General features: G+C 34.0%; 3 protein-coding genes across 4 annotated transcripts; 2 read left to right on the top strand and 1 right to left on the bottom strand.

Annotated features, from left to right (window-relative positions):
- Window positions 1–2,675: 2,675 nt before the first annotated feature.
- Window positions 2,676–7,609, bottom strand: LOC117924275 (GDSL esterase/lipase At5g45920). Of its 2 annotated transcripts, none has more exons than XM_034842872.1 (6): window positions 7,580–7,609; window positions 7,172–7,353; window positions 6,804–7,028; window positions 3,545–3,612; window positions 3,269–3,433; window positions 2,676–3,039 (listed from the first exon to the last, which is right to left on the bottom strand). In XM_034842872.1, exons 2-6 carry the CDS (start codon window positions 7,343–7,345, stop codon window positions 2,883–2,885), a joined length of 789 nt encoding a protein of 262 aa, XP_034698763.1. In that variant the 5' UTR covers window positions 7,346–7,353; window positions 7,580–7,609; the 3' UTR covers window positions 2,676–2,882. The 2 variants fall into 2 exon arrangements, with proteins under 2 accessions (XP_034698763.1, XP_034698761.1); XM_034842870.1 differs by lacking the exon at window positions 7,580–7,609 and adding an exon at window positions 7,469–7,570.
- A 2,775-nt stretch (window positions 7,610–10,384) lies between these two features.
- On the top strand, window positions 10,385–13,248 carry LOC117923397 (pentatricopeptide repeat-containing protein At1g28690, mitochondrial). Its single transcript, XM_034841658.1, has one exon. It carries the CDS (start codon window positions 10,419–10,421, stop codon window positions 12,018–12,020), a length of 1,602 nt encoding a protein of 533 aa, XP_034697549.1. The 5' UTR covers window positions 10,385–10,418; the 3' UTR covers window positions 12,021–13,248.
- A 2,693-nt stretch (window positions 13,249–15,941) lies between these two features.
- On the top strand, window positions 15,942–16,421 carry LOC117924016 (signaling peptide TAXIMIN 1-like). Its single transcript, XM_034842560.1, has 2 exons — window positions 15,942–16,097; window positions 16,198–16,421. The coding sequence occupies exons 1-2, from the start codon at window positions 15,985–15,987 to the stop codon at window positions 16,319–16,321; spliced, it is 237 nt and encodes a 78-aa protein (XP_034698451.1). The 5' UTR covers window positions 15,942–15,984; the 3' UTR covers window positions 16,322–16,421.
- The last annotated feature ends 1,015 nt before the right edge of the window (window positions 16,422–17,436 follow it).

Genomic DNA, 17,436 nt, shown 5'->3' with positions numbered 1-17,436 from the left:
ATCACCATTTAGGTTGGTTCCATATTTTTCTCCATAAATAAATGTTTGTATTCAAAAAAATTCAAACTATATAAAAAGAGGCAAGCGATTTTACTCTATGAATGGTAGTTTAATAATCAAGCTTAGCTAGAAGAAAACATGATAAATTGCTAGGTCCATTTTTTTGTAGTACAAGCTAAATCATGTCATTCCTTTCGTGGTATAGAGGTTTTCTAACAGGAAACTTGTGTTTTGATGGGGTCATTTGGGAAATATATAGTTTTCGGAACCCAACTTTATAAAATCTGAAACCAGCTTTTAATGTGGAAAGTTATATATTTTTCATGCACTCTGATCCGGTTGCATATCTTGTGCCGAGATTGCCACGGGTCTAGTGATTTTTTAAAATTATCCTTTTAGTTCTTTTTTTTTTTTTCCTCCTGTACCCACCATCCGCTTCTTCCTCCCTTCCTAGTGAAATCGGCCGACACTTTGCCAGCGTCATCACCAGACACCACTCACACCTCTCTCCGGTCGACAATTTCCCCCTCTCTTTCCTTCCCTTTTGACATCACCAAGAGAGAGAAAAATGGAAGGGAAAGGGAGAGAGGGGGAGGTTGCCGGCCGGAGAGAGCTGTGAGTGACGACCGATGATGAAGCTGACAAAGTGTGTGCGGTGGCGGTTGATTCCTCTGTTTACTAACACCCAAACGAATTTGATATTTGAAAATAAACTTTCAGATTGACAAAACCCGTTTGATTAGGGAGAAAATGCAGGAAAAAGTAGAAGAAAAGTGAATTGAGATTTTGTAGTCTTACACTTTTTCATCATTAAATTAAACCCTTAAGCGAACTATCCCAACACAAATATTTGGATTGGTTGAGCTGAAATGGGACCAAAAGAACTAAATTATGTCATTTTCCATCATTTTCTCAGTAACCAAACAAAGGCTAAGTTGACTTGACCTCATCCTCCACAGCACAATGATACTTATAAAAAAGCTTCAAAAACTCAAATCGTCGATGGATTTTGACAACCAGGTTGTCGTTACTACTACCTCCGCGACACCCACTCTCCATCGCCACCAACCATCGTAGCTCTGTAAGCTCTGCACGTAGAGCCTTGTGGAAGAATACACATAGAAGAGAAAGAGGGAAGGGAAAGGGAAAGAAGGGGAGATTGCCGATCGGAGAGAGGTGTGAGTAGTGTCTGGTGATGACACCAGCAAAATGCCAATCGGTTGCACTAGGGAGTGAGGGAGGGAGAAACGGATGGTGGGTACGGGAGGAAAAAAAAAAAACAAAAAGGATCATTTTGGAAAATCACTAGACCCAGGGACAATCTTGGCACAAAATATGCAGTCAACTCAGAGTGCATGAAAAATATATAACTTTCCACATTAAAAGCTGATTTTCAAATTTCATAAAGTTGGGTTCCGAAAACCATATATTTCCCAAATAGCCCCATCAAAACACAAGTTTCCCTTTTCTAACCTATTGTATTGTGGAAGTAATCTTTGCTTGCAAACAACGCTTCTAATGAAGTTCACTGTAAAAAGAGAAGGGACAAAAAAAACCATTATGGCAGTTCCCTATTGTTGCATTGGTCGCACCAAGAGAGCATAATTGTTGATTAAAAGAACATAGAATGAATGAAAATTGATGTCAATAACATCAACATTTGACAAAAGGTTGGCAGTTTTTTCAACCGTTTGGACATATCACCCCTACCCCAACCATCCCCACCCAAAAAAGAAAAAAAAAAATATATATATATATATATATATATATAAGAGGACATGGCATGAGGAATATAAAAAATTGTCACCCCACCCTACATGTTTAAATTTTTTCAACATTTTTCAATTTTTTTATTTTTAAAATTTTAAGTTTTATTAAAAACAAATATAGTTTATAATAAATAATATTCTAAATATTTATAATTTATTTTCATGAAAAGTAATATTTTATTTATATAATCAAAGTTGGGAGTATGGGACAAAGTCATACCCAAACTTGCCTAGAACCCATCTCGAGTTTTTAAAATCTTCTTAAATCCGTCTTGAACCCATTTATCTTTAAACCAAATCCTTTCCATTAGGGACGAGGTTGGACAGGCACTCAAAAAAACCCACGCCACTATCATCCCTACCATCAATACCATTACTTTTCTTAATGCATCTGGATTACCGTAACTATCAAACATGACAAATTATTCAAAAAACTATAGATCTCAAACTTTTTTCTCAAGCTCTTTTTAGAAAATGAGGGCCTCAACTAATTTAACAAGAGGTTTGGTAGATGTTAGAGATCCTAGAAGTGTCTGGTGGTGTAGAAGATGACCACAAAATGAGGGTCTCTTATTTATAAGCTTCCAAAAAGGTCTCCAGAAATTACCCATTTCACAAATACAAAACAAACCTTAAAGCTCACAGTTCCATAATCCACGTAACTCCAAGGCATTGTAAAACATTCCAGATTCCTATTATTAATATGGAATAATTCTAGTATTCTAGAGCTCATCTATCTCCTTAACCCCAAGGCATTATAAACTATTCTAGATTCCTTGCATCAATTTGCATAGTTTAACTTTTGGGGCATGTCTGGGGCATGAAATGAAGCCATTTGTAGACAAGATTAAGTACAAACAAAAAGGTTAATCTCCAACTCAAATGGCAAGCAAAGAACCAAGGTCATCCATCTATGGGAAAAGTTCACATAAAATATGCCAAAAAAATACCCTCAAGTAGCCAAAACCAACAATTCAACAATATAATTCAATCATAAGGACATCTCACCAAAAACCACTCATCTAGGGCGCAGCTATAGCCAAAGCAAAGCTATTAACAATATAGTTGGCATATAAGTTGGTTGTACAAAACATGCTTTTATGAACATTTCAACTAAGAAAAAGACTTCAAGGGGTCATTAGGGTCTATTTCAGCGATATGTGGGAGATCAACCAGCAAAGTTTCTAGACTTATGCCTTCCTCTCTTAGCCTTGCAACAACTTCCTCAAACACAATTTTGTTGCCACTTTGGGTGAGATGCAAACCATCACTGCATTTTCAATAATAAAAGTTACATTATTACCCTAACAATTCATTTGGCCTAATGCCATGAAATAAAATGGTTTTCTTACTTTAGAAATAGAAGTGAAAAAATAAAAGCTTAATGATTATGTGCAATATAATCTACATATCCAGTTGCATGATTAAGAGAAAATACATCACGACAAGACAAAGCCTCTAAATTATGTGTGAATTGCAGATTGAAAACCCTGAAATACCTTAGGCAAATTCTTGGCCAGTCAGAAATGTGCTGCATTTTTGTCCAAATATCCACCACTGGACCCCCACATTCTCCCGCAACATCAACACATGCTTTAGCATAAGCACCAGCTGCCTCATTTGTCCTCTCCGGAAGACCCATTGGATTCTCCACATAAGGATTCCTATAATATTAGTTAGCTTATCAAAGGTTTATCTACAAGGGTAAAGGAAATGGAGAGGCAGAGAAGCTATATAGAAACACCATCTGAAGATTGTATATAGAATAACAGTACCGAAGGCGCCCTTCCTCATCTATAGGAGGAGGAGTGATAAGTAGAACAAGGGTGGTAGGCCATCGCTTCTGAAGCTCAATACAAATAAGAAGTGTCAGATAGTCTTGTCGCAAAATTATAAAAATAAAATAAAACACAAACACACAAAACCTAATAATAGATATGATTTGCTAGAATAGAAAAGGTCGGGGTTTCCTTGCATGGATGGATGTAGTAGACAACTATGTTCCATGCATAAATTACAATGTTACTACTTGTAATGCAATAAATGGCTAATTTTCAGGAAACATTCATCCAGCAATAGTGTTATGACAGCCACCTGAAATATCATTGGATCGACTGAGCATATGAAATGTTTTACAACAAGAGTGATTCAATAAGAGGTTGAATGCTCAATCACACAATTCAAAATGATGTCTCACTTCAAGCATATGTTGAGTCACAGTAATGTCTGATGATATATATATATATCAAAACAAAGAAAGATACCTTGAAATTAGAAATTCTTGACACTACTTTAACAAACTCTAGTCTAGTTCTTCTTGATAAATAATAAATGATAGAATCTATACATTAATGACATCCACAAAATGGCCAAGAAATGGGCTTAGATTGATTCTGAAACAGTTATTAGATGAAGCAAGTCGAGAAATTGAACTAGAAATAGAACAAGATTTGAAAAATGGGAGCTTAGAATTCAACCAAAAAAAAAAAAAGCTTTACCAGGCATTAAGTAGACATTAAGAGACATTAATCAAAACAAACGGAGAGATTGATAAAAAAATTTATTCAAAGGTTGTAGAGAGTTTGAAAATGTTTTACAAGCCTCTGATAACATATGAAGAGACATCATCGAAAATGTACAGAGAGGTTAATAGAAACTTATATATAGAAGTTACAGAGAGACTAGAAGTAGTTAAAAATATTGAAGGTGTTGGTTCTCTCCACAATATATTTATTCATAAGCTCTAAATGAGAATTATATAAAACCTACCCATTCCCTAACACATTTTTAAATTTGGTCAGAATATGCAAAAATTGTTTAGCCTTCCCTTTGGTTCTATAGTGTCCTATTCCACCATTCTAAGAGCTTTAACATATTCTGATATGCAATCTTCCAGATGTTGGCCTCTCACCTAATTTTGGCACATTCTATGCATTAAACGATATTCAGGTTTACTCGCATTCCAAAATATTCAGAAGTATTACTCACATTCTAAAGTGGTCAGTTTACTCACATTTGATCTAGCAAAGTCTTAAGTATTGACATTCGATACTAAAAGATTTATAGAATATGATTCAAGACAAAAACATATGTATAATAAATCATAGTGTTAAAAGGCGCAAAGTGCACCTAAGGCAAAGTCTCCTATAGCTTAAGACGTAAGGCGCAGCACAAGGCTTGAAATGCAACTTAAGATGCATATCAATTTTGTAAAATATGACTTGAAATCAAATTCAATCAATAAAAAATTTAAGATTCTAAACATTTAAAAGAAGTATTCAATAAAAAAGTAATGAAATTATATAAATTTCAATTTACAATTAAAGATTTCAAGAATAAAAGTGTTTAAAAAAGAAGAGTAAAGTTGACAAGACACGCCTCTTCAATAAGGCGCATGTCTTGGCTAGCAAGGCTCTATAACTAGGAAATGGTTGCGTCTTTAGCCTAGGCACACATAAAGGACACCTTTTAAAACTATGTAATAAATATTTTTGTATTATATTTTATGTAAAACTTTTAGCTAACAAAACTATGCAACTTTGATGATCTAAAATACCTCATTAATTTTAATATAAATTAAAACTACGAGTGCAAACTTTTACACTAAACTTTTATTACTTTGTTTCCATAATACATCTCAAATAATGTATTGCAAGGTACACATTAAATTAAACTATAAAAACAAAAATACGTTTAATCACATAGCTAAATCAAATTATGTATGTCGTACATTATCATCATGGATTGCATGACTTTCAAATCTCTTACCTTAAAGTATTGATACTGTTGTGAGGTGGTAAACATAAAAGGGGTGGTGACAAGAGGTCATATGGGGATTTAAAAACATGATTTGCCGGCTGAGCAACCGGGCCTAGTTTAGGATTTTGGGACAGATTGATCATACTTCGAGACGGGCCCACACAAAAAGAATAAAAAAATGAAAATCCGAAAATCCCCAGCCTCAGCCCCTACAAAATTTTGAGCTGACTTAAGGTTTGGCTTTTTGGAGCTCGGGTGGGTTTGGGTCAAGTTTTTTTATGGGATGATCGGATTTGGGTCATTAGACTTTTCTTATCTCCCTTGCTTTTTTCATAACCTAACTAAAACAATTAAAAAACTTGAAACCACACTTGTTTTAGCCTTTCAAAAAATATATAGATATCATCCACCATAGCCATATGAAAATAAATATGCCAAAATAGGAAGTCATGATCCATTCATAGGATTAAAAATCTTTCAAGAAAAGTACCTCCCATATGTTTTAGCTTAAAATATTGGAATCCCATCAATCATCATGATTATATACAAAAAACTTTGTAGAACCCATATGTATATATAAAAGATCTATGTGAGCATGCAACTCAGTTCAGAGGTGGGAGAGACAGGTCACGAGTGGATGTGATGCCAAGCAACCCCTCTCCATTTGTGCAAGAAAGGCAGGTTAAGAGAAGACTGACAAGGACAGGCGATAGCTCCTCACCACATACACAAGCCCATCTTCTAGATTTATATATATAGCCATACATATTAAAATAGCCGAGTGGCAAACAATAACAGCGACACCCACATATTATTTGTTTGGCTCCATCCCTACTCTCTCCCTTTAGTGGATACTCTTGGGTCCCCCCCTCCTCCCCTCCACTCAACCCACAAAACTCTCCTGTAATCCCTAAACTTGGTCAAACTATCATCTCCTCACAAATGGTATATAGTCAGATAAAAGGGTCGACGATATGCACCAATATGCCAGACTTTGGAGATATGACCAGAGATATTGCCAATACATATACCGCTTCTATTATTTAGTATTTTCATAAAGATGAAACATTTAATAATGTTATTTGAAATACCAAAACCCCAACACTGTTAAACGGCTTTTAAAGAAAGGATTTAGGGAAAAGGTACATCCAATGTGGAGGGAAGCATCATTATACAGAAAGCCATTGTACGTGAGACGCTGAGAGTGGATGGAAACCGGAGTAGTACAGAGACTAACTTGCAAGTGAGGAATGTGTTTGTACGAGCAGAGAGTACCTTGAGAAAGGAGACAATGGAGTGTAGATTCTGCTTGTATTCATGAATAGGGACGTGTTGGAAGGCAGAGCATCTATCGGGAAGGCAAGCGTCGTTTGCTCCAAAGAACACCGTCACAGCCAGCGGCGCACCACCACCCCTACTCACCTCCGGAAACACCTTCTCTATCACCTCCAAAGCCCACCTTGTATTGTACCCACTGTACCCTCTCAGCACCAAGTCAACCTGATCCCACCTCAAAAGAAAAAGGAAAAAGAAAAAGAAATAGAAAAAATTCCACCCCATCAACCCAATATTCCAAAAAAAATAAAACTTGCTTTCACATGTTTCTCAAATCAAAAATGAAATCCGATCAATAGTGATTATACCGTGCGAGAAAAATGGTGGGCGAGAGAAGCACCCCAACCTCCATCACAGAAGGAGGCCTCCGTTATAGAGTCTCCAAAAAGATAAATCTCTGGTCTCATGAAGCCACGTTTTCCACAGAAAATCTTCTGATCCCTTCTTTTTAAATTGAACTCCCACTTCACATCACATGGCATGCAAAAACCTGCAGGACAACAAATCAAAACTTTCAACTTCTGAATTCTAATCCGCTGTCTATAGTGTGTACACCGAGTTAACTGCTATCTTTTAAAGCTGATAGTCACTTAAATGCGACCCACTTAATTGCACCCTAAAAAGCCTGGGGACTGGAGAGAGAGAGACAGAGAGAGAGAAAGAGAGGGAGAGAGAGAGAGAGAGAGAAAGAGATGAGTAAATGTGGTGGTGGCGACCATGGGCGCTTAGGCACGCTACAGGCTACAGCAAGGCTTGCTTCACAGTTTTCGTGTCATTTCATCCGCCAATGACTGCAGTTTTATTTCCACCCACTACGTTACGGTTACGTCACCCAAAAAAATCTTTTTCATTCCCGAAATGCCCTCCACCGTTTTCACTAATAACTCAACTGCCACGGCCCCACTTCACATTTATTACATTTAATTCTCTACGATAGAGCGACGAGGGTGGATGGTGGCTCCTCTGACCTCTCCGCTGCAGAGGCGGGCAGAGGATATCGATTGGGGTGGCCACGCTTCTCACTTTTGGGTCTTGAGACGGTCCAATTGATCATGATGGGGTGGGGATGTGGTGGACCACTATGTGGTTATTGGTTAATGTGGGCAAGGGTATTTTGATCAAACGAAAAAGTTATAGGAAGGTGATGGGATCACGCCAGTCAGCTAACTTGAACCGTTGATGTACCATCGTGATATACAGATTTAATATTAAAATAAATAAATAAATAAAATAAAAAAACTAGAAAAGGACCAACTTAAATAAAAATTTTAGATGTTTGTAGCTTTTTTATTTTTTTTTTCTATTTTTTTTTTCTTTTTCTATCTTGGCTCAATGGCCTACGAAAGGGCGGTCGGGCGAAGAAAATCATTTAAAAAAACCTGTGATGACTTCACTCAATCTTTAATTTTATGCTTCAACGTTAAGAAAAGTCGGTTGTGGTCTTACTTTTTTGAACGTTGCCAACAACATTTATTTATTAAAATAAAAAATAATAATAATTAAAAATTAAAAATTAAAAAACTTTTATAGTTTGGAATTTTCCTTTACGGTCTTAAATTTATTTTTAAAAATTATTTTTATTTTTTAATTTAGAAATAAGTTTATGAAAATACCTCAAACGGACATCTTTCTTTAGATTTTAAATATTTATAAAAAACAATTTTTACTTATTTTTTAATTCAAATAATATTATAAATTTTTAAAAATAATTTCTATTTTTAAAAGTAAAAAATTATTTTTAAATCACACCATATAAATATCATATATGTTGTAAAAAAAAAATTATAATTAATAGTCCTATACATCACTTTTTCTCCCTAGATATTCCTATTGAAATGGAAAGTTGAAATGATGAAATGATAAGACCGATTAAAAAATTGAACAAAAAAGTAAACTAGCATGCTCCAAAGTAATCAATGTTTAAACCCATTTAGAACTATAATTGAAGTTTTAAGTCAAAAGGATGTCAAATTATTAAGGCAAGACCTCCAAACAATATGTAATATTCATCGTCCCTTTGACACCGCCTTGATTTGATCCTTTAACTAAGAAAGTAATTAAGTAAAGTGTTGGTTAGTATAAAGCAAATAATTCATCAACTTATATAATCAATAGAATAGATAGCATTACCAAATTAATAATCTCCTTCCTTCATACAACATTCTTAGTGTATTCAACGATTGTTACATTATATTTTTTTGAAAATGATTATAATATCATATAATATAAAAAGGAAAATAGTTAAATAAATTTTTAAACCTATATTTTGAATTGGATAGACATACTTTAAAGTTATGAAGGTTTATTGGACTCAAAGTAAATAACATCTACTCAAAAATGAAAAAGAGATCGTTACAACCGTTTAATAAAATTAATAAACCTTAATTGTCCTATTTATGAATTAAAAAATAGATTAATAAATATATAAAATAAGAAAATGTAATAAAAAATAATTAAGATAAAGGATATGATATATTTAAATTTGTAATTTTTTAAGAATGAATCGATCACTTATCAACTCAGTATCAATTATTTTTTCATTTTCTTTCTTGATATCCTATTTCAAATTATTTATTTTGTTCTCTCTTTTCTCCACAATTCTATGCTTTTACATACTAATAAAGTTACTTAAAACCAAGTTGCATGCTAAAAGTTTTCCTATTATCTTTCTTCCTTGGACAATACCAAAGTGGCTCGCTCAATGAATAACAAATATTTGTCATGACATATCACTTAATCAATTCAACTTAAGCATATTCCTTGATCGATGCAACTTTTTTAAGGCAATTGGGACTAAAATTGTACAAAATTTTGAGTATCATGTAATACTTTCTTCATCTCTTACCAAACGTAAATCAAATTTTGTAAGATTGTGTTAGGCTTGATTAAAGGAAAAGTTGGGCATGGCCCCAATTAGGGTAAGAAAGGCGTCAAAGAGGTGAAAAAAAACTTGATCAGATTGATGCAAAGCCTAAAGTTTACCCACTTAAAAAGCAAAACCCTTGGAACCAAATTTTCAGTCTGCATGCGTTTGGATTATTGGATTGATATGATGAAATGGAAGAATAAGAAAATGAAAAGGCAGCTCAATTCATCAGTGTGGAACCAAAATGGAATTGGAGGGTCTTTCCCAACCCCAACAAAAGAAAAGGTTTTCCTATACTTGTCGGTTTTCCCCTTCCTCATGACCTTGGAGAATGACTTTGTTTCCCACAACTAGGCACCTTTCTAAAAATATCTTCCCTTCCACCTAAAGAGGAAAATGTGTTACCCATTGATGGTTTAATTGCATGGAGTTTTAGTTTTGTTGCGATGCCACTCCATGTTAAAAAGTGTGGTTATATATCAAATTAAAATGTGAATGATAAAATTAAATATATAATAAATTTTGAGTTTTTGGTAAAACGGCGTCGTTTAGTGGGGCAGCAACCATTTCCACTTCTCTTGACCATAGACTATTTATTGGCTTGTCGCCGTGATTTGGTAGCGTATATGCTAAACCTTCCCACTTCACAGGCTTCAAAAACAGTTGGTCAGCGAATCCAATGGTAGAAGATGAAATATGTCAAATCACCCTCAATCAGACCGTCCATTTTCTCATCATCTCAAAACCAGAGACCTTCGGTCCCACCAAACCAGTCTTTCCCGCCTGCAAGCGACTACATTTTTAGCCCAACTGCCATCTCTCTATCCGTTGCTTTGCAACACTATATCAATTCAGATTTTCCTTCCCATGGCCAAAAGATCCATTCCCATATTCTTAAAATTGGGTTCAAACCCAACACCAATGTCTCTATTAAGCTCCTTATTCTCCATTTGAAATCGCGTTGTTTGAGATATGCACGCCAGCTGTTTGATGAAATGCCTCAGCCAACTCTGTCTGCTTATAATTATATGATTAGTGGGTATCTTAAACATGGGAAAATCGAAGAATTGCTTAATTTGGTTTCTAGACTGACCTTTTCTTATGAAAAGCCTGATGGGTTTACGTTTTCGATGATTTTAAAGGCGACTGGTTGTGCTAGTGGTGGGATTTTTCCATTGCCATATAGTTTAGGAAAAGTTGTACACGCCCAGATACTGAGATCTAATGTTGAGTCTGATGATGTTCTTTATACGGCACTTGTTGACTCGTATGTTAAAAATGGGAAGGTTGGTTATGCAAGGAGGGTGTTCGACATGATGTTGGACAAGAATGTGATATGTTCAACATCAATGATTTCAGGTTACATGAGTCAAGGGTCTGTGGAAGATGCTGAAGATATTTTCAAGAGAACAGTTGAAAAAGATGTGGTGGTTTTCAATGCAATGATTGAAGGTTATAGCAAAGCAGTTGAGACTGCTATGAGATCACTTGAAGTTTATATTGACATGCAGCGGTTGAACTTCCGACCCACAATGTCAACTTTTGCTAGTGTGATTGGGGCTTGCTCAGTTTTGACAGTGTATGAAATTGGTCAACAAGTTCAAAGTCAGCTTGTGAAGATGGATTTCTACAATGACATAAAAATGGGAAGTGCTCTTATAGACATGTACTCAAAATGTGGAAGAATTGAGGATGCGCGGAGAGTTTTTGACCACATGCCTGAAAAGAATGTATTTTCATGGACTTCCATGATTGATGGATATGGGAAGAATGGAAATTCCAATGAAGCACTTGAGCTCTTCAGTAGGATGCAAATACAGTACCACGTCAAGCCCAACTATGTTACATTCCTTAGTGCTCTGTCAGCTTGTGGACATGCTGGCTTAGTTGCTAAAGGCTGGACAATATTCGAGAGCATGGAGAGAGATTACTTGCTGAAACCGAGGATGGAGCATTATGCTTGCATGGTTGATCTCCTTGGGCGTGCGGGAAGACTACAGCAGGCATGGGAGTTTGTAATGGGAATGCCTGAGAAGCCTGGTTCTGATGTTTGGGCAGCTTTGCTCAGTTCATGTCAGCTGCATGGTGATGTAGAGATGGCAAGTATGGCTGCCCATGAAATTTTTAAGTTGAATTCTGATGGTAGGCCTGGGGCGTATGTTGCACTATCTAATGCTTTGGCAGCTGCTGGAAAATGGGACAGTGTTAGTGAAGTTAGGCAGTTAATGAAGGTAAGAGGAGTATCAAAAGATACTGGCTGCAGTTGGGTAGGCACTGATAGTGGTCCATGAGGTTTCCATATCAAGAAAAAGATGCAACCAGAGAAGGAAGGTGAAAGGAATCTCTTCAATAGCTTTACAAAACATCATACATGAGTATTGGCAAAGGTGCCCTTTTTGTAGATTACAATTTTAGGGTGCTTTTCTGTCTTTGGTTAGACTCTAACCAGTACAAATCCAACATTGCATATTTGCTTCTCCAAATAGAAGCATACTGTCACAGATTTCATGGTAGGAAAATTTCCCCCCAAAAAAACTCTTCTTAACATCCATTTGGAGTCTTGTGCAAGTTCACTAAACACCGAAGGATTTTTTAGTTTATCTGAGAGAATTAACAAAATAAAATGCCTTGGGGAACTTCTATGCACCCATCCTCCAGAAAGGCTGAAGTTAAGCACTCAGGCAAGGCTGTCTCTCCAGTGCTGGGGAATTGTTTTCCAATTGATCAATCAAGCTAAACACCTTTGGGGATAAGTTTAATCAGGATTTAGGTATTGAACTGCATGAAGAAACTAGGAGCATGAGATTGCAGCTTACTGCATGCTGAACTGGTGATTATTAAGTCTCAATGTAAAGAGAATGGATCTTGAGGCCGTTTCTACCATAATCTGGGTATTATTCTTGAGTCCTGAGTGGAAGAAATAACTCCTGGATCATCAGGAATTCAGAAATCTAGTGGATAATGATAAGATGAACAACAGTAAAAGCTAGAACGCGATCTAGAATTGAAGAATTTCAGTATCTGTTTGGCATAATTGATGGAGGACAAACATGGCCCTGTGTCCAATATCCCAGTGGGTGTAAAGGAGATTAGTTTATAGGGCTATCACAATTTCATCAATCACCTGATGGCCCCTGGAATTGTGAAGTTGCAATTCCTCAGAGTGCTGTGGACAATTTCTTTCCCATTTAATGGCAGTGCAAGTATTTGAGACGTGGATATGGTCTGGTTGTTAATGGTCTACTGAATACAACATATTGGAAGAGATCATGAAATGTGGGTTCCCTGACGGACATCTTGGGAGGCTTCTGTTTTAAATACAAGGAGTCATGTTGTAGCATTGGCCTGGTTGTATGTTTTTCTTCCAAGTGCTAGGCCTCTTCAAATCCATGGCAGCTGGAAGCAGATGAATCACTCTTTTGAAGGAGAAATCAAAGGTGAGACATTGCCATGGTTTCAGGGTGTATTGCACATAGTCTGACATGCGTATATCATATATGTTGTGTTTTGGCATGATTATTTTATCTTCTTGGCAGCCAGTCACACTATGTTTTTCCCATTTGCTTTGGTTTCTAACCATGAATGTCCTCTTAATACAACTTTGGTTTCCATAAATCCCCAAAATCCTAGAGCCACTGGAGAAGAATCTAGTGTCTAATGTCTATGCCAAATATGAATTACAATTCGAATTGTCTCCTATCTGATTAGATGGTGGTGATGAGAAAGGTCCAACTTTCTTCATATTCTTTGCTGACTGAGAATTAGAGTGGCAAATTTGAGGTGATATCTGTTAATAGTGGCTGGTTTCATTATGATAGTCATGGAATGAGCTGTGAATTGGCCAACAGAGAGAAATTAGGAGTGCATTGGTGGATTATATCTAGTTAGACCAAGTTCAATCCAAACATGGAACTCATTTATCTAAAGCTTCTAAAGCTCAATCCAACCGTGTTCAGACTGTAATGTCTGATTCAAGTTTGTTTTTAAACTCCGATTCAAATTAGATTAGATTGGACAAGTCACAAAATTAGGTTAGACTAGTTGAGTTGAATAGCAAAACAAGTAATTAAATCTTATACCAATTCGAATCATGTAAAATTGTAAATTTTGCGCGAACTTAAAGGTTTTGTCTGGTTATTGCCTTTTAAACAGTTTTCTATTCCAAAAATAAATAAATAAATAAATAAATAAAAGATAAGATGAAAAAAAAAAGTTTTTTGTTTTTAAAAATAAACAATAGGTTTCTATTCTTAAAAATAGAAAATATTTTTTTAATTATTTTCACTTATTCTTTTAGAGTTGGTTTAAAAAATAATTAGCATGATTAAAAATAAAAATACTATATATAAAATTTGTTTTTAAAACATAGAAAATACATTTAAAACATTTTATATTCCAAACACACATTTGTGTTTACAAAACATTAGATAATATTTTTTTTTAAATAGTTCTTAAAAATTATTTTTTTAAAATTATTTAGTTATCAAACAAGGTTTTTATGTTTCTGAACAAATTTTTGTTTTATAAAATAGTTTTTAAAAACTATTTTTTAGAAGTACAAAATATCTTAGAACAATTTTTAAAAATTATTTTTTTAAAACTATTTTAAAAAACATTTTTCAAATAAGAGTATATTTGATAATGATTTTAGGAAATATTTTTAACTTTTTTAATACTTGAAAAAATTTATAATTCAAGTGTTAGAAAGACTAGAAATGTTTTCTAGAATTATTATTAAATAAAATGTGTTTGACAGTACTACCAGATAAAGTGTGTTTGACATTGATTATAAGATGTGTTTTTAGGTTTTTTAACACTTGAAAATTTTTATCTTGAAAGTATAAAAAAAAGATTAGAAATATTTCCTAAAATCACTAACAAACACATTATTAGAGTCCATTTGGTAGTAATTTCAAAAAACGTTTTTAACTTTTCTAACACTTGAAATTTTTTATCATTCAAGTGTTAAAAATGTTAGAAACATTTCCTAAAATTACTACCAAGTACACTTTTAGAGTATGTTTTGAAATAATTTTAGAAAACGTTTCTAATATTTTTAACACTTGAATGATAAAAAATTTTCGAGTGTTAAAAATATTAAAAATGTTTTCTAAAATCACTATAAAATAAATTCTTAGGATATGTTTAATAGTGATTTTGATAAGTGTTTTTAATATTTCTAATAATTAAAATTTTTTAATTTTTAAATATTAAAAACTAAAAATGTTTCTCAAAATCAATATTAAATGCAATTTTAATTAACTTTCCAAATGAGTGTGAACATATATTCACTCACTTTTAATTAATAAACCTCTAACTTTTAATCATATATATATATATCAAAAGTTCTAAGACAAAAAGAAAATTAAATAATATACATGTCAATATTAAATTTATATATAATTTAAATTTCATAGGCATAAATAATCAAGTTTGAATAGAATTTGGATTCTCCAAGCTCAAAACCAAATTTTATACGGATAAAAGATTGAATTCAAATTGAACTTCGATTCTCAAAAGCTCAAAACCAAACCCAACCATTTTAAGTACCAATTCAAAGTTCCAAATTCAAGTACCAACCGGAGCAGGTTTGGGATTGGGTTGCGTTGAAATACTCACGTCAAAATGGACATTCTTCATATCAGAGCACCTTTTTCGGAGGAGAAGAATCCACCGACTTCGTTGATATACACAGGGAAGACGATTGTTTTGACCACTATTCCAATGGGACACCCAAAACCTACATTCAGTGTCTTATTAATTGTAAATTTGTACAACGCATCCTCTGTTTTAGATTGATTATTTAATAACTGAACAAAGTGAAGAAGGTGCATCTCGGCGGCATCGCTTTGCTCCCCCTACTTTGAAACTATCATATTGAAGGGGAAAACAAAACGGTTCCTTCTTGGCTACCAATGCGCAATATCTAACAAAATTGTAGCAGAAAAAAAAAGAAAAAAAACCAAACAAATGATGAAACAAGGTTGGTGGAGTGATGCAGGAGCAGTATGGAAAGCGGGGGACGTGGAATCCCGGTATAGGTGGGTCGTCCCAATTTGACTGATATAATGGCTTGGCTTTGAGTGACCGGCAGAAAACGTGTCCATTTTAACCTCCCTATGTCCCCACACCCGATTATATGGTTCAGTCTTTCTCTTTCTAAAGAGTGGTAGATAAGCATAAAATATATAAACAGGGAGGAGGAAGAAGAAGAAGAAGAAGAAGAAGAAGAAGAAGAAGAAGAAAGCAGAAGCCATGTGCTGCGGTGACGATTGTGAATGCCGGCCTCTGGGCTTTCTCCTGGGTCTCCCCTTCGCCTTCCTCTCCCTCCTCCTTTCCATCATCGGAGTCATTATCTGGATCATTGGGTCTGTCTGATTCTCTCTCTCTCTCCATATCTGCCTATAATTATATATAAGCCATATGATTTGTGAATGAGAGAATTAATGGTAGAGGTTTGTGATGCAGGTTGGCGTTGACTTGCATATGCCCGTGTTGCCTGTGCGTGACGATCATAGTGGAGCTGGCTCTGGGGTTGATCAAGGCTCCAATCCACGTGATGAAGTGGTTCACCTCCAAGATCCCTTGTTAGATTTTAGTTTCGAAAGAAGTGTATGACAGAAACATTAATTCATCTCCGTTGGTGTTGGTGTATTATCAAGTAATTAATTTCATTTTTTTTCTTTCATATTGCCTCCTACTCAATAAATTTTATGAAACAAAATTTCATCTTTCCATGGATGGGTTGCCTGGAAGATTGACTTAGAAACAAGGAAGGGGAAAGGAATCGTGTTCATGTTTCCAATGTTTTGCTTTCAAACCCACCTTAATTCATACCTAAAGGTTTCGGTTTGAGCCACTTCAACCCATGATTTCCTTTTATAAAATATTATAGACCCGTTGATTTCAATGTATGATGGTTGAAAGATTGTTCTAAATGTATGCCCTTGAAATTTTACAAGTTTTTAAATTTTGAAATGGATAACATGTTAGCTCTCCCTGACGCACCATGACATGAGACGTGCTCTGTAGCGGTCGACAAATAAATAAAATAGGATTTTCACATAAATTAGGTTAATGAAATGACATGTTTATTTATTTTTAAATACAAATATCTTTTATACCTATAAAATTACATATAAATATAAAATTAGATATTCTAATATCTATAATTTATCTATAATATATCTATAATATATAAATAGTATAATAATAGAATATCTATAATATATAAATAGTATAATAATAATAGAATATCTATAATTATATATATATTATTATAAATATTCTAAAATAATTATAGATATGATAAAATATAATATTATTATATATTTTATAATACATAATATAATAGACATTTATATTTATATATTTATAAAAATTTTTATAAAAATCAAATTTATATAAAAATAAAAGGATACAAATATAAAATAAATGAGTTATTTTTGAATTTGCATTTGGTAGTGATTTTAAAAAGTATTTTTGATTTTTTATATAATTAAAATATATAAATTTTTAAATGTTATAAATGTTAAAAACACTTATTAGAATTATTATTAAACGTATTCTTAAATTTAAGTATATGAAGGAAAAAATAAATATGAATGTGAATATTTAATTTAGTTGTAAATATTTATTTGAAATATTTATTTAGTTGTAAATATTTATTTGAAATATTTTAATATTTAGTTGTTTTCACTTATTTTT

Source organism: Vitis riparia, chromosome 10, assembly GCF_004353265.1.
Source record: "Vitis riparia cultivar Riparia Gloire de Montpellier isolate 1030 chromosome 10, EGFV_Vit.rip_1.0, whole genome shotgun sequence".
NCBI classification, from domain to species: Eukaryota; Viridiplantae; Streptophyta; class Magnoliopsida; order Vitales; family Vitaceae; genus Vitis; species Vitis riparia.
This window is presented reverse-complemented; position numbering and strand designations above follow the sequence as displayed.

Coding starts and splice junctions, on each gene's coding strand:
- LOC117924275 (XM_034842872.1), bottom strand. CDS start 7,345: ATGCCATGTGATGTGAAGTGGGAGTTCAATTTAAAAAGAAGGGATCAG. Junction 7,029..7,171: donor CCCACCATTTTTCTCGCACG/GTATAATCACTA, acceptor AGGTGGGATCAG/GTTGACTTGGTGCTGAGAGG. Junction 3,040..3,268: donor TGGCCAAGAATTTGCCTAAG/GTATTTCAGGGT, acceptor TTGAAAATGCAG/TGATGGTTTGCATCTCACCC.
- LOC117923397 (XM_034841658.1), top strand. CDS start 10,419: ATGAAATATGTCAAATCACCCTCAATCAGACCGTCCATTTTCTCATCA.
- LOC117924016 (XM_034842560.1), top strand. CDS start 15,985: ATGTGCTGCGGTGACGATTGTGAATGCCGGCCTCTGGGCTTTCTCCTG. Junction 16,098..16,197: donor GTCATTATCTGGATCATTGG/GTCTGTCTGATT, acceptor TTTGTGATGCAG/GTTGGCGTTGACTTGCATAT.